Here is a 16,225-nt window from a genome sequence, read left to right as displayed (position 1 = left end):
GACAGCCCGACTGTCTGGAGAGTAGGGGAGATGACCAGCACACTGAACAGCACAAGTAGAGCTTCACTGCTTCTACTGCCATAAGCACACAGCTAGGGAAAGCTGGTGCATAGCAGAGGACCTGAGAGCAATAAAAAATGTAAAGCGCGCTGTCTTCTGGAAGTCTACATCTGGTCCTTTAATTCCCGATTGGTCACAACGGCTTAGATTTTTACTGACAATGGGAAAAAACTCACCAGCACTAAACGGAAAGGCTTATTCACTAAAACCAAGGATGACTGGGCAAAAATTCAAGAACTGTAGGTTCTAACAGGGATCTGAAGGACCAACGGTGCGTGTCTGAATGGTTCCATATTTGGAGGGTGATGGGTTATGCAGGGTGGTGGGAGTTCTTCTGTTACATAATGGATCTGAGCTTTTATGTTTTATGGCTGGCAATGGTTGGATGCTTTAAGCTTGGTGGATTGTATTGTCTTGCCTTTTTGATCACAATAAAAATCTTTAAAGTTAAAAAAAAATAATTAAAGCAGCATTCACCACAATGCCGGTCTTACTACCCTCGTGCTGTGATTTCTCCAGGCTAGTTCTCAACAAAGCAGAGCCAAAGAGAACAAAGAGCACCCCCTCAGCAAGCAACTACAGTGCTCAAAGGATGCACTGAGTAAAATCTCCCTTTGCCTTACTTTTTTTGTGAGGAAGATGTCCAGCTAGAAGGGAGCAGGGGGGGGTGGAGACCTGGCACCACCAGGTCTATCCCTAAACCGGCTGGCCAAAATGCCCAGCACGTCCAAGCTCAACCAGTCTGGGAGATCCAGAAAGGGAGTAAAGAGACAGCTAAACCAGAAGACCTGGGAGACCATCCACCACCTGCTAGAGATAAAGAAATACTGACTGGCTGAGGCAAGGACTGTCCCATATATGAGCAGAGTTCAGCCTTTACCCTCTATCTCCACCTTTTGACAGATGGACATAGCCCACTCTTCAGGAACTCACCTGTTGCTAGATGTAATGGAAACCCTGGTTTTGAAATAAGGTACATTAAGCCGGCCTTGTTACTATGACAGTAATCATCAAGCAGACTAGCAATTGCTTTGGGAGGGGGGTGAAGGAGAAGAGAGCCAATGAGCAGCTACAGTCAAAGCTAAACAGGTTCTAAGAGCCACACAAACTCAAAGACCTCTCAGTGCATACTTTTACACTTTCACGTCTTTTTACAAAATCGTCTTAGCAATGGTGGTATTCAGGTGATTGTAATTGTTCACAAGTCCGAAGACAGGTCCAGGGCACCTAATATGCTTGCACCCGCCCTGCATCGTACACATAAAACAAACCCATTTGGAGAAATTATCCTCCCTCCCCAACCCTGAGAAAAAACTTCTCTAGAAAAATGACAAAGTAGCAGCATAAAACAGAAAAGTGCATTTGCTCCAGGAGTGGCCTAGTGGTTACAGCATTGGTCTTGACATTCAGAGGTGGCCAGTTCAAATTCCATTGTTGCTCCTTGTCATCTTGGGCAAGTCACTTAACCCTCCATTGCCTCCGGTACAAACTTAGGGCCCCGTTTACTAAGCTGTGCTAGAGGTGCGTTAGTGCTTTTAGCGCACGCTAATTTTGTGCACTCACTAAAAATGCTAGCGCACCTTAATGAACAGAGCCCTTAGATTGTGAGCCCTTCAGGGACAGTGAATGTAACTTAACTTCAGCTATTACTGAAAAAGGTGTGAGTAAAATCTAAATAAAATAAATTTGGTTTCCTTCCATTTTAGCACATAACGATTGATAACCCTCCACCATAATACCTGTACAGTTAGCAATACTGTGCAAGGACCCTGAACTATTCATGACCTCGTACGTACACAATCTGATAGTAAGTCAGTACATATAACTCATTGCAGCTGGCCTCACCCAGCTCCCATGAAGATTCATAGTGACACACATGATACCACCATCTGCTATACAGACAATGTGTACCAGGGCATGATAGATACCTCTGACATCCTTATGGTTCTGCAGCCTGATTAGTTTCCTGCTGGTGTAGCAAAAACACAACCTTTCTATGCTGGGAACGGATTTGCAGTGGGAAGCACAGAAGCATGCGTTTACACTATTCTAAGATAACCTATGTATATAAGTGTGAACTGCACAAGACAACTTTGGAGAAAGTACCTGACACAGTCCCTGAGCAGTGCTTTGCAGCCAGTATCTGAGAAAGGCCTTTCCCCTCAGCTAACGATACTATTTTATTGCCTTTGCCAGGTTATTCTCCTGTACTGAAAGTACCTTACATTTATTGTGTTATCTATGATATTCTTTCTGCCATACAATACCATTTTCTATAATGAATACCTGATATTGTTGGTTGTGTTTATCCCTGAACACATCCCTTCTAAAGGTAGCCAGGTAAGGGCTATCATCTTTATGCTGATGACACCCAGCTATATCTCTCCACACCAGACATCACCGCGGAGACCCAGGCCAAGGTATCGGCCTGCTTATCCGACATTGCTGCATGGATGTCCAACCGCCACCTGAAACTGAACATGTCCAAGACCGAGCTTATCGTCTTTCCACCAAAACCCACTTCTCCTCTTCCTCCGCTCTCTATCTCAGTTGATGGCACCCTCATCCTCCCCGTTTCATCTGCCCGCAACCTCGGAGTCATCTTCAACTCCTCCCTCTCCTTCTCTGCGCATATCTAGCAGATAGCCAAGACCTGTCGCTTCTTCCTCTTCAACATCAGCAAAATTCGCCCTTTCCTCTCTGAACACACCACCCGAACTCTCATCCACTCTCTCATTACCTCTCGCCTTGACTACTGCAACCTACTCCTCACTGGCCTCCCACTTAACCAACTATCCCCCCTTCAATCCATTCAAAACTCTGCTGCACGTCTTATATTCCGCCTGAACCGATATACTCATATCACCCCTCTTCTCAGGTCACTTCACTGGCTTCCGATCAGATACTGCATACAGTTCAAGCTTCTCCTTCTTACCTACAAATGCACTCAGTCTGCAGCCCCTCATTACCTCTCTACCCTCATTTCCCCTTAAGTTCCTGCCCGTAACCTCCGCTCACAGAACAAATCCCTCCTCTCAGTACCCTTCTCCACCACCGCCAACTCCAGGCTCCGCTCATTCTGCCTCGCCTCACCCTATGCTTGGAATAAACTTCCTGAGCCCTTACGCCAAGCCCCCTCCCTACCCATCTTCAAATCCTTGCTCAAAGCCCACCTCTTCAATGTTGCTTTCGGCACCTAACCTTTATACCTTTCAGGAAATCTAGACTGCCCCTGTTTGACTGACTGTACATTTGTCCTTTAGATTGTAAGCTCCTTTGAGCAGGGACTGTCCTTCTATGTTAAATTGTACAGCGCTGCGTAACCCTAGTAGCGCTTTAGAAATGTCTAGTAGTAGTACCCGAGTCCGAACACAGTGGCGACTGTTACAAATACCACAGACAGTCAAATGAAACCATCATATTTTAGCCATATTATGTGACAGTCAGAGCCCCTAGAAAAAGCAAATTACGCTAAGAAAGGTTGAAAGAAAAATCACAACAATGAAAGCTGCATTAAAAAGCCAACGCACACAAACAGACGACAGGATGTTCTAGAGAAAGTCAATCTACATAGTCACCAGGAATCAACTTTGACGTAACAATTAAATCAAACAAGAGATAGCATGAAAAAAAAAAAACAGAAAAATAATCCTACAGTTGCCCTGCATGTTCTTAACATATAGCACAATATTCCAATCACACTTGGCAAGGATTCAGAAAGTCAATTTATAGCTCAAAAATGGAAGAATACAAATGCATTGATGCATTCTTGCAAGACTCATAAGATCCAACAAGCCAAATGAAAATCTCTTAGGTAAAAGGGAGAAGATTATTATAATTTTTTTTTGACTTTGTAAATTGCTTTGACCTGTTGTCAGAATATTGCAGTATATTAAATTTTAAATAAGCGATAAGAAAGCCTTGGAGCTATGCTGTGACTTGCTACACAAAATATGTTTGGTTGTTACATGCTCACCTTCTTTTCCTGGTTCTTCAGCCGTTCCTGAAGTTCCTTCTTTTCTTTCTCCAGCTGCTCTACCTGCTTAGCCATGATGAAGTCTGGATCTAGTTCTTCCAGGTCCTAATAAGACACACATCTATCAGGGGATCAAGGCTTTTAATCATCTCCCTCTACCCCTTTATTTCACAGATGTCCAGAAACACACTTTTGCCCAAACAAAAGTAGGATGCTCATCTGACTGGCACTGCATCATAATGAAATTAAAATCAAGAACATCAACCCACTGTTTTTGAAGAAAAAAGCTTAACAAATTGCTTTTGTATACAATTTTATCTTTTTGTATTGGGAGGCCAGCCTGGTGGCTCAGTGGCAGTGTAATGCAAGCAGTGTTGCCAGGTGGAAAATTTTTTTCCCACCCAATCCAGCACAAAAACCGCCCAAAACCCGCCCAAACTCAAACCCCGCCCCTGACACCCCCACCCCCGCGTCATCACCCCCGCCCCCGCCGTCACAGGCCCCGCCTCCCCCGTCCCCCGCCTCCCACGTCATCGGCCCCGCCTCCTACGTCACTAACCCCCCCAAAAACGTCACTAACCCTGCCCCCCGCGGCCGAAAAAGCAGCCCAAAAAACCGCCCTGAAGCCCAAAAAGCAGCCCAAAAAACCGCAACCCGCCGCGGGCAAAAATTTCCCGTGTCGGGTCGCGGAAAACCGCCCAATTGGGCGGTAAAACCGCCCACCTGGCAACACTGAATGCAAGGGTTTTTAGGTTAGCTGGGGCCATGGATGCTGCTGAGACGGTGTCTGCAGTAAGCCGCAATCAGTGCACACAAGTAATACCTAATGGCTGGATTCTGTGTCAATGGAAACACCTGGTTAAAGATTGCAGTCAAATCAGATTAGGTGTGCTGGTGGGGTATATAAAAATAGGGGGAAACTTCCCAGCTAGTCAAGCACTAAGGCTCCTGGTGTCAGATCCCAGCCCTCATTCTGATTGAGTTGAAAGCCCAAAGGAACAGGTGAAAACTGCCAGATCAAAAAAAAAAACAAAAAAACAAACGAGTTGGTTTAATGTATTTGTATAGCAAACATATAAATGGCAAGAGGCGTACTCACTCGCAAATGCGCAGTAGAGACCCTCTCTGTCCTGCCCCCGCGTCAATACGTGATGACGGGGGCGTGACAGAGAGGGAACCTGCGCACCTGCGAGTGAGGGAACCGCCTTCGCCACCGCTCCCCCCCCCCAGGGTTGCCGCTACCGCTCCCCCCACCCACCCGGAGTCGCCGCCGCCACTCACCCTCCACCCGGCCCAGGTACCTGGCTTCACTATTCAAACCGCCGGAACACAGCACACAGCTCATCTGAGCTGCCGTTGGCACTTCCTTACCTGCCTGTGTCCCGCCCTCGCCGGTTACGTCACACGAGGGTGGAACACACACAGAGAAGAAGGAAGGCCGATGGCAGCTCAGATGAGCTGTGTGCTGCGTTCCGGCGGTTTGAATAGTGAAGCCACGTACCCGGCCCGGGTGGTGGAGGGGACCTATCCAGGGGGGGGGGGGGGCTTTCAACCCCCCCCCTTCCTTTACTAGCCCGTTTTTACGGGCTCAACGGCTAGTATATATATAAGCAGGACTATGAGTCATTACATTAGCAATTCCTTGCACCAACATCTCCCAACCACCCCTCTTTCTCCTCATTTTTCCATAATCACTATCTAAATCCACTAACACACCAGCACACTTGATACCAGGTCAATAAGTAAGCTTCACTGCCAACTGCAACAGCCTAAGGAAGGAAGGGTGGCTACACAACAGGATATGCTTCTCCAGCTGCCCCTACTATCTTTCAAGTTCAGAAGGCTAGGACCGTATCAGAAAAAAGGGCATACTTTTAATATTAAATGTGTCAAGCCTATATCATAACAGAGCAAAATCAGGACAGCAAAAGGTCTCTCTGTGATTACATCACCCATTCACGGCTACCACCAACCTCTGCATCATCAATTCAGACCCTTGACCTACAATAAGCTTACTGTGTACCCATGGAAATAAAAACACTCTTTTCAAAATCTAAACACAGACAAGTCAATCTTATCTTTATATTAGGATTAATGTAGCAATGGCAAGCAATTCACCATTAGATGGTTATGAACCATTCAGGAAGTGAGGAACAATTGTGTGTCGGTTTTAGTAAGAAGTATGCCCCTGTGCCAAGATCAATCTCCAATCCTCGGTCCTGCCATCACCAATCTCATGCATTGTCAATAAATGATCTACACAACTACATACTCTGTGGCTGAAATGTGCCTCCTTTCTAACCACAATGCCTCTCTTCACCCGAGACAGACACCCCAAAACTCTGCAGTAGGACACTTGCAAGACCTGCTGTTTGTAGTTCAAGACTGCACAGAATAGAAAATGTTAATTTTACGGTTAAAATAAATTCATGCAAGTACCTAGTTTCCATAAAACTGAACTAAAGTTTTCTCTCCAGCTACTGCTAGGCTTACTGTGGGTTGAACTTACTATGACAATCTTCATCTGATTTTTATTTTTTTTCCAAATTTGTTTTATTATTTTCCATTAGAAACATAACAGTATCCACACTATATCCTTGTACAGAGATTAGAATCTTTCAACTATTCATCTGATTTTCACACACTACCATGGACAGATGAATGGAAGCAGAAATCCATGATTTCTACAGGTCTCAAATTTAACAAAACCAATGTCAGAACTGAGCACTCTCTAAACTGCACTTCATGGGAAGCATTCTCACAAAACCCACTCACTCAAACTTCTGTTTGCAAAGTCCCAACGATAACATTATTCAGTACAGGAATGATACGCCACTCCCCAGCTTCAGAAGACCAAGATACTTACTTCAATATCAATATCCTTGAAGGCTTTTGCCCCCAGCTCTGTCTTTTTGATCTGCTCCAGCCGTTCCCGCACAGTCTTCTTCTTGATTTGCTCGTGTTCTTGCAGGATTCGCTCCTTCTCTCGCTCTTTGGCCTCCTGCCGCAGCCGTTCTTCCTCTGCCTTGCGCACTTTCAGCTGCTCAGCCTCCCGTTGTTCCAGTTCCTCCTTCTCCCGCTGGATGTTCAGGCTCTCCAGGCGCTCTTTTCTTTCCTCAATAGTCTGACGGCGGGCCAGAATGCGTTGATGCTCCTTCCGTGCATTTTTCAAGTACGCAGTGACAGCAAGCTGGTGCTGTTCATCCTTTTCTTGCTGCAAAAAAAAAATAGATAAAGAAAGATAACTAAGAAACAGCCTGAGCTTCAACAGTAATTGGCCAGGATCAAAGTAGACATGTTTCATCTTGCAGCCAGGGATACATATGGCAGGCACTAGAACCTCCAGCTGGATACTCAAAGCTTTAATGTGGCAGTGCCTCTAACTGTGCAACAACTGCATTCATACAATTAAAGGAGAAATTAGGTCTTACCTGATATTAGTCCTTCCCACTATTCCAGAATCTGTGGAATAGTTGTGTCCATCAACCAACAGGTGGAGCTAGAGAACTGAAAACTGAGCTTAGCCATATCTCTTGGCAACCAGTCCAGCGCCTTAGAATTTACGTAGAGAAGCAGTAGGGAAAAACTCAGAATAAATACAACAAACAACTCACAACAACCTTAAACAACTTGCTAACCTAACGCTACCTAGACAAGCAAACATGTGGCGCACTCTCACATCTGGACAACCTGTAAAGAACAAGAAATATGCAGGAACCACCATGCAAGGTGACAGTCATTATCTGACCCAATACTTTGCACCGACTAAACATCTCAGAAACCTCGGACAGACCTCTGGAATAGTGGGACGGACTACTGGAAAGAAAATTATTAAGACAGACTCAATTTCTCCTTCCATTACATAGCTTCCCACAATTCCAGAACCTATGGGATTTCAAAAGCAGTCCCTACAGTGGGTGGAATACTGGTGTCACCGCCACCCTGAGGTCGGAAGCCCCAAAACTGGCTTCCGAGTGTGCCGCAACGTATACCCTGAGGTACTTGGCAAAGATATGCAGTGTTGAACATGTCGCCAACTTGCAAATATCCAGAGCAAGTAAGGTAGTCTCCACCTAGGATGTCATTATACATCTCGTAGAATGAGCCCTTAAGGCCCGAGAGCTGCAACAGGGCACTGATCCTCATCAAGCCTGGTTCTTTTCCAGAACTTGAGCCCCGTGCTTTTCTGAGAAGTTCTGAGAGAAGAAGACATTTCTCTGGAGGAAAAGGAGGTGAGTCTAGTCTGAGATGCAGTATATGCCAGAAAGACAAAATATAGGACTGCCTAGATGAAAAAAGAAAAGGTTGCCAGCCCATAAGAATACATGCTATGCAGCTATAGCAACATAGCCTGACCTGTTCACCAATTCCAGGAAAAAAAAAAAAAGAGATCACCAACGCTGAGAAGTGAGTGTATAATAAACCATAGCTGGGATGAGTATCCAGGCTAAAAAAATAGGATGCCAGTCCTGGACTGAACAAGGCCACAGTCTTATCAAGAGACAGGATGCCAGACCTGGACTCAGGCAAGAGACCTGTCACACTTAAGAACGCCAGGCCTGTAAATAAATAAAACTCCAGTCCTGTATGAAAGGCAAGATGCCAGCCCCGAAAAAAGTTTCCTTGTATTCCTGCAAGGAAACAAGAATGGCTATCCCACAAGCGACCATGTACCAGACCTGAAGAAACAGGACATCTGTGCTTAACAAGGCCGGATTTTAACCACTTGGGCTCAACTCAGTTGAGTAAAAGTGGTGTAGAATCTTGATATTACATTAGCCTATATTAGATTAGAATATAATAGCCTTGAAGTAGCCAGATGGTAGGTCCGTAAAATTACCGAATATCAGTCCTGCAAGAAACAGGATGTCACTGCAAACTGGATGTCAGCCCTGAAAGGAGGCAAAAGGACAAGTCTGAAAAAGAACAAGATGACAATTCCATAAAGAGGCAGGGTGCGAGTTCTAAAACAGAGCTAAAGTGGGAACTGAACCTGGATCCCCTTGTTTACAGTCCACTACACAGACCACTAGGATAACTCCTCAGACCTTGTAAAAATCACAAAAAAAAAAAAAAAAAAAAAAAAGATTGGCAGTCCTGAAAGAAACAGTATTTCAGCACTGTAAGAGGCAATATGACAGCCTGTAAAGAGACACTGTAGTGAAACAGGGGATTTCCTTGCTTGTGATCTGTATTATTTTTTATCAAAATAAGCCAAAAAGCACAAAGGACCTCTGACTGGCCCTGTAGTTCAAAATTGCAGCCAGAATATGCTGGAAATTTTTAGTCTCAGCAAGGGAGTGTGGAGGGTAAACATCGCTACACTGAGACCCTGTTCAAAACCTGTGAGCAGTAAATTTTCATGAACTCCCCAGGTGCTACTCAGGTAGTAATAAAGTGTGTAGCTAGTTTTAATGTTGAAATCTGTTAAGTTACCTGTTATTGGTTGCCAGTTAAATCTTTTTCACTGTTCCATTTTTCTGACAATAAACCTATTAGTTTATTAGCTCTGTTGTCCTGGACTAAGAATCCTGGTGGTTTGTGTTTTGGGTCTGTGGCCCGAGTGTCCTTAGAAAACCACAGAGGAGATTTGGGGGTGGGAGACTCACCCAGAGGCAAGAGAAACCCAGAGCAGTGTGGTGGAGGCGGGCCTGAGCAGTGCTGGGACTGACCCTTTAGGTGGCCGCAGTGTTAACCCCAGGTGGGTGCTAGGCATTTTGTGACAGACATGACAGTCCTATAAGAGATAGGATGGCAGTTCTGCCAAAAGAAAGGATGTCCATTCTGTAAGAAGATCAGATATCAGCCCAAAGACAGGATGGCAGTTCATCCTGAATAAAGACCGGATGGAACACCTGACATGGCAGATTCTCAGACCCTTAACGAGACATTATACCTGACTTAAGAGACAAGATGACAATCCCTTAGAGAGTCAGAATGCTAACTATGAACAAAAATAAGCTGCAATGCAAAGAGACCAGATGCAAGTTCTGGAAGCAAACAGAATGACAGCACCTATGCCCTGCCAATCCCATGCAGAAAGAAAAGGATAGCAGTCTCTTGTGGGAAAAAAAACCCCAAAAACAAAGGATCTGTCCCAAAAGCAATGTTGAGTCCATAAAGAAATAAGCAAAGATAACACTGACAACAAAGACTGCTATAGCTTCAGAGCACTCATTTGTAATTGATGCAGAGCAACGGAAGCCCAGCCTGCTGGACTGTAAAGAAGCAATACCCTAAGGGAAAAACACCACAAGTAGGTTTAAAAAGAAGGGATCATTATGCACAGGGGACTTGACAAGGCAACTTAGCAAAAAGAATTCAAACCCATATAGGCAATGAAAAATCAAGTGAAGGAACCTGCAGACAGCACTGTTACGCAGAATGGGTGCAAAGATCCCCCAAGACTGTGAATTTCAGTAGAATGTGCACCAGAGGAAGTCGGTAACCACCATGGTTTTAAGGAGCAGTGTATTAATTAGGCTATTATAAAGTAAATGCAATTCTGTTCACATCCTGAGTGTTAAAATAAACTGTCAATGTGACCAAGAAAGCTTGTCCTCCATGAGTTAAGTAGGAACAACTAACCACCTCTGACACTAGCCAGGGCAGAACTTGTACAATGTACAAAGCACAAATGTTGCTACTAATTGGGTTTCTGCCAGGTACTTGTGACCTGGATTGGCCACTGTTGAAAGCAGGATATTAGGCTAGATGGACCATTGGTCTGACCCAGTTTAGCTGTTCTTATGTTCTTACAGTATGAAGCAGAATTAAGGAGGCAGGAAACAGCAAACTGGCAAAATAAAAGGTCCCATGAAGTCCTAAGCTACAGAAAATGTAATAAACTCAAATACACTCGAGTGTATATTTAAATAAAGAGATTGTTCCTAACCTACGTCGCCTACTAGTGTTGTTCAAGAGCCTACTCCTCCTACTCCCCCTTTCCTCGGATTCTACTTTTCGTAGGAATTCATGTACCTCCACCCTTGTGGTGGTTTGGCTTGCTTGATAAACTCAAATATAAAACTATCCACAATGCTGGATTTTCATACCAAAGTACAACCAGATGGAACTCTCCACCCAACCAACTCCATCAAACTGAAGACTATTCCGTATTTCATAAACTACTGAAAACTCACTTGATAAGATCAACCTCTAACAATAGAAATAACTAACCCTAATAATGTGGGACATAAATGTCATAAATAAATTTAAAAAAAAGCAGGCAGATATAAAGCTAGCCTAGACAGCCATCCCCATTACCACAAAGGAATGTACTGAACTATGCAATGCAATACCCGCAGGCTGTTACTGCTTCGGTTAAAGCAGACTCTCAACCAGCCAGGTTCAGGAATTAATCCTACCACAAGGGTCACACATTTATTTACTTGTTTTAAACAGCACAAAGATTCAGATAGCTGAGCCAATGCCACTCAGAGCGATACAAGCGCCAAAACAAAAACATAACAGCCACTGCCAACAACATTTCCTGCCTGAATGAGAATTAACTGACTAAGCGCTTAACTGGAGACCACAAAACACTCCATAGAAGTGAAGGCAAAATAAGGGCAAGAAAAGTCTTCCAAGGCACCAAAAGCAGTCCTACCTGACTGAAGAGTAAAGCCAGGCTGGAGACAAACAGCTTTCTTCACTCAACTGCCGCCAGCACCAGCTGAAGCCTCCACTTCCTTCAGCACAGCCACCTGAGGGTAGAGACCCTGGGCTTGTGCACCAGAACTTGAAACAAACTACCTCAGGAGGGAGCTCTCTGAATAGACAGAGGCCACATCAGATAAGGAGAGAGATGGCTTCATCTGCCCACTCCTGGAGGTCTAAACAAGATCTATTAGGAGACGGAGGGAAAGGGGGCAAGAAACTGAAGCACCGTACAGCAACTCTGACTGTCCCTGCTTCAATAAATAGGCATGGTGTAAGAGAAAACAAATACCCTGATGCAGCTGAATGCTCCGCCATGCCCTGAGGCTGCAAAATAGCAGCTATGCTCTGCAAGTGATCAGAGGCTGATCCTTACTGCCAGTGGGCCCAGACATGGTACCAGTTCCCCCACTCTCCTGCCTCAAACTACACACCGGCCCTGCCGAAAAGCACAAGGACCCCAACATATTCGGATGCTGCGCCAAATCTGAATATGTGCTGCTGCCGACCATTTCCAGCAGGTCCCACGGGACTCCTGGCTTGCTCGAACTGCAATATCCCAATGCCGGCCGACAGGTTCCACAGCAGGAACACCGCTTAACTGCCTCTGTGGGAGTCGCCATTCACCCCGATTGTTACAAGAGCAACACAATGTGTCCCAAGAGGTGAGACAGGAACCCTCCCCAGCACCAAATAGAACTTGCAGCCCTCTAAGCGGTTCTGAATCAAACTTTAGTCGGGCTTACTTCTGCCAGCTGCTCCCCCCAAGCTCACAGTCTCAAGACTTACCCCATATGAGAAAGGCTCAGGACCAATACTTTGTCCCATGCTCTCCGGTAAACCTCTTTCCTTTTTTTTTTTTTTTTTTAAAGCTTGTTGTGCTGGAAAAGGAGAACTTCACAGGAAAGAGGAGAGGTGAAGTAAGTTTGCAGGACACCAGGGGCAGTTATCTGAAGACCTCCAGATACGACTCTGAAGACTCAAGCCACCCGCAAAGTTCAACTAGAGACCACCAACTGGTCCAGGAGCAAAGCACTCAGAACCAGAGGCTGAAAGTGTGTTCATCCACCTGACAGAGAAAGAAAATACTGAAGAGCTGGACTGGAGGCCAAGAGAGATATGTCTCAGCTCAGTTTTCAGTTCTCTATCTCCACTAGCTGATATCTAAGGTTAGGTGCAGATCCCGGCATTAAGCTCTGTCCTATACAGTGCCTAATGTTGAGTGCCGTTTATAAAATAGCGCTTGGTGCGTTTTTCTCTCCGCATTATTTCTACAATTTGGTCCTATATGTGTAAATTGCATTGGGGGGGGGGGGAGGGGGATAAAGGCCCATTGGCATGTGTATGCTGAAAAATTGCCACATAGGCACTCCTGGGGCATAGTTTTAGTACAGCAGAGTTGTAGTGTATGTGCATATTTTATAGAATGTACGTGCACCAGATATATGCACAAACTGACACCAATTTTGGAGCAGATGTAAACTTGTGCAGATGAATTTCTCCATTAATAGAGAGCTCTGGGTGTTGATTTTATAAAAGGTATATACGCACCAATTATGCCTTTTTGTTTTGAGTTTCTGCTTTGCCTACACAACTCCCCCCCCCCCCCCCCCCCCCAAGTGTCTTCATACTCTTGTACATTCCACATTCCCCTGATCTGGTAACTTAAACAGTCTCCCCTCCTCCCTTCTTTCCCACCTTCCCCTGTCAGAGTACCATAAAGCGTGTAACATACAATCATGTGACTTGTTTCATAGTATTTTATTTACTCTGTAAAATGGTTTTGCTTTTGCCTTTTGATTGGTATATCAAATACTCATAAATAAATACGGTCTAGGCTCTGAGATTGTATTTTTTCCTCCTTGTGGAATAAGCTTCCTGATTTCTTGAGCCTCCTGAATGTTTTCATGGAGTTTAGATAAGCTTTAAAAACTCACCTGTTATCCCTAAGAGTTATTACTGCTGTTATGGTTAGATTTTATGTATTTGTTATATATGCCGATTTCTCTGCTGTTGATATTTTGCTTTATGTTTGTTTTGCATTTATTTTTACGCATGCTTTTATAAATGTAGTAAAAGCAGTTTGCTTAGCGGGGTTTAAAAAAAAGGTTTGGATAGCTTCCTAAAAGTCCATAAGCCATTATAAAATGGACTTGGGGAAAATCCACTGCTTATTTCTAGGATAAGTAGCGTAAAATGTTTTGCGCTTTTTTGGGATCTTGCCAGGTATTTGTAACCTGGATTGGCCACTGTTGGAAACAGGATACTGGGCTTGATGGATCTTCGGTTTGTCCCAGTATGGCAATACTTACGTACTTATGAGCATTTTTGTAAGGACAAGTAAAATAAATTACATTGAAATGAATAAACATGAGACACAGCAAAAAGTAACCTCTCCTATCCCCCCCCCCCCCCCCAAAAAAAAAAAACAACAAAAAAACAAATTTAATACAAAACGCACACATGCATTCAAGAATCCACAAGAACAAAGTAAGCTCAAAGCCCCCAAACAAGGTCCCATCTGTGCAATTACTCTGCAGGATTAAAATTACACCGATTAACTCATATTTTAACACTTACTTTTGAAAAAAGATTGACAAAGAGCTCTGAAGTAACAGTTACTCTGCTTCCAAAGTAGCTATTTGTCTGAAGGGGACTGGCAACAACAACAGAGGTAGTTGCAGTGCTAATTTAACCTTCATTTTTTGCTTTTAATATAGCACACCAGAAATAACATTACTCTGACTAGCATGCAGAGCAAGTCAATGAGATGTGCATAGATTTTCTACAGAGACCTTTTAAGAAAGAAGTGGGGAGGTGAGAACTGATACAATGCACTTACCAAAATCTGAGGTGGTTTAATGACAGCAATAGCCTTGGAAAGGGCAGAGGACATTGCAGTCAGTTGATTTCGGATCTGCTCAGATGGCATGCTCTGCAGGTAGGGACCCACAGGAGCATCTTCCCGAGTAGAATAATTCAGGTCTGATCCAAAACTTAGGGTCCGAGATGTATGGTCAATGCGAACCTATAAAGGTAATATTGAAAAACTATATTAAACAGCAAGGCAGTACTGGCACCAGTCCAAAAAGAAGCCCAACAGTAGTACATAGTCCTCCTTTTCTGTGTTTATAACACGCAGCTGCTGGCACTGTCCTTTCTGCAGTAGCATGGGTCAAATTGCATTAGATTTTAATGGTGTTTTTATGTATTAAGAGTTGAAATTGGCAGGATGAACAGCTTTTTAAACGCTGCGTTAAACTGCAGTTTGCTGGTCATAATGTGGTTTATTAGCAATTTCTAGGGTTGCATGAGACAACCTAATATCACACTAATAATGCCACTATCAAACAGAACCATCGTTAGAGAAGAAACTAATTCAGTACTTCGGTTAGACAAACTACAGAATACTTTGGATCAACAATGTGGCCATTACAAACAACTAAATACCAAGTCACGGGGGATTCAAGTTACTAAGCCTGACTTCTGAGCCAATCACAAGCAGACATTGGCTCATTTCTAGTCAGCTTGAAATTAAAGGCAAGCTTAAATTCAAACTAAGAATTCTGCTAAATACATTATTTTAGGTATGGAGACCTCTCAACAGACCCCCTCTCTCCCAGAACTCATTACCTGCAGGTCACAGTGCCGGGCAGCATCCACAATGGAACGCTCCAGTTGGAAAGCATCCACAAATGGAATCAGCGAAGTCAAGCGAGAAAACTCAATGCTTTGATAGATCTGGGCCACCTTCAAAAAGATACAATTATTACAACTGTGCAACTCCCTGGAAAGGCCAGCAGATTTGAGAAGCGGTTCTGCCTAATATACAAGAACAGTTAGAAACGCAAATGCTTCCAAGTGCTTAATGAACTACGAAAGGTGTAGTTGCAACATTACACTCCTTCAAAGCCGTTCTCAGTCCCACTAATGCAGCCAAGCCACATCTTTTCCCACCTTTTTCTCTCCAAATGCTGCAGGGCCATGCTTCCCCCCACATCCCACTCACTAACCATCTTCCCTTCAAAATCAGACTAGAAGTCCTTTGTACCTCAGCTGCAGGTCCCACTCTAATTGCTACCTGTATAAACATACCTGCTGCAGAAGCCGGAGGATGGTGTTGTTTTGTAGCTGTAAGACATACTGCTGAAGCTCAGATTCCTTCTCGGTTTGCTCTTTCACCCAGTCCAAAACCTTTAATAAAGAAGGAGAAATTAAGTCTTACCTGATAATTTTCTTTCCATTAGTCATTCCCACCATTACAGACCCTGTGAGATAGTTGTGTCCATTAACCAGCAGGTGGAGATAGAGAACAGAGAACTGAAAACTGAGCTAAGACATCTTTCTTGGCATCCAGTCCAGCTAATTAGTATTTACATAGGCAAGCAGTATGGACAATCTCAGATTAAACTTGTGACAAAATAGTGAATTTTTCAGCATATGAATTATAAGAATATTTCATGAAGTGTTTTTATCTAGTTTGGCAGAAGGTGGTGCATATTTTATGTTTAAAGCTGTTAAAGAGGGAAC

General features: G+C 44.0%; 1 protein-coding gene and 1 non-coding gene across 4 annotated transcripts in view; both read right to left on the bottom strand.

Moving 5' to 3' along the window:
• The window catches only part of EIF3A (eukaryotic translation initiation factor 3 subunit A), a 155,231-nt gene that overhangs the window by 85,599 nt on the left and 53,407 nt on the right, over positions 1 to 16,225 (bottom strand). For all 3 annotated transcript variants that reach the window (XM_030202628.1, XM_030202629.1, XM_030202627.1), the window contains exons 9-13: positions 15,791 to 15,889; positions 15,329 to 15,445; positions 14,538 to 14,723; positions 6,903 to 7,250; positions 4,037 to 4,141 (exon numbers count right to left, since the gene is read on the bottom strand). In XM_030202628.1, the coding sequence (XP_030058488.1) occupies positions 4,037 to 4,141; positions 6,903 to 7,250; positions 14,538 to 14,723; positions 15,329 to 15,445; positions 15,791 to 15,889 (855 nt within the window). The remainder of the gene's footprint in view (positions 1 to 4,036; positions 4,142 to 6,902; positions 7,251 to 14,537; positions 14,724 to 15,328; positions 15,446 to 15,790; positions 15,890 to 16,225) is intronic.
• Positions 14,336 to 14,473, bottom strand: LOC115471469. Its single transcript, XR_003942354.1, has one exon. It is a non-coding gene; the product is annotated as a small nucleolar RNA SNORA19 (small nucleolar RNA).

The sequence above is a fragment of the Microcaecilia unicolor genome, chromosome 5 (genome assembly GCF_901765095.1).
Source record: "Microcaecilia unicolor chromosome 5, aMicUni1.1, whole genome shotgun sequence".
Classification (NCBI taxonomy): Eukaryota; Metazoa; Chordata; class Amphibia; order Gymnophiona; family Siphonopidae; genus Microcaecilia; species Microcaecilia unicolor.
This window is presented reverse-complemented; position numbering and strand designations above follow the sequence as displayed.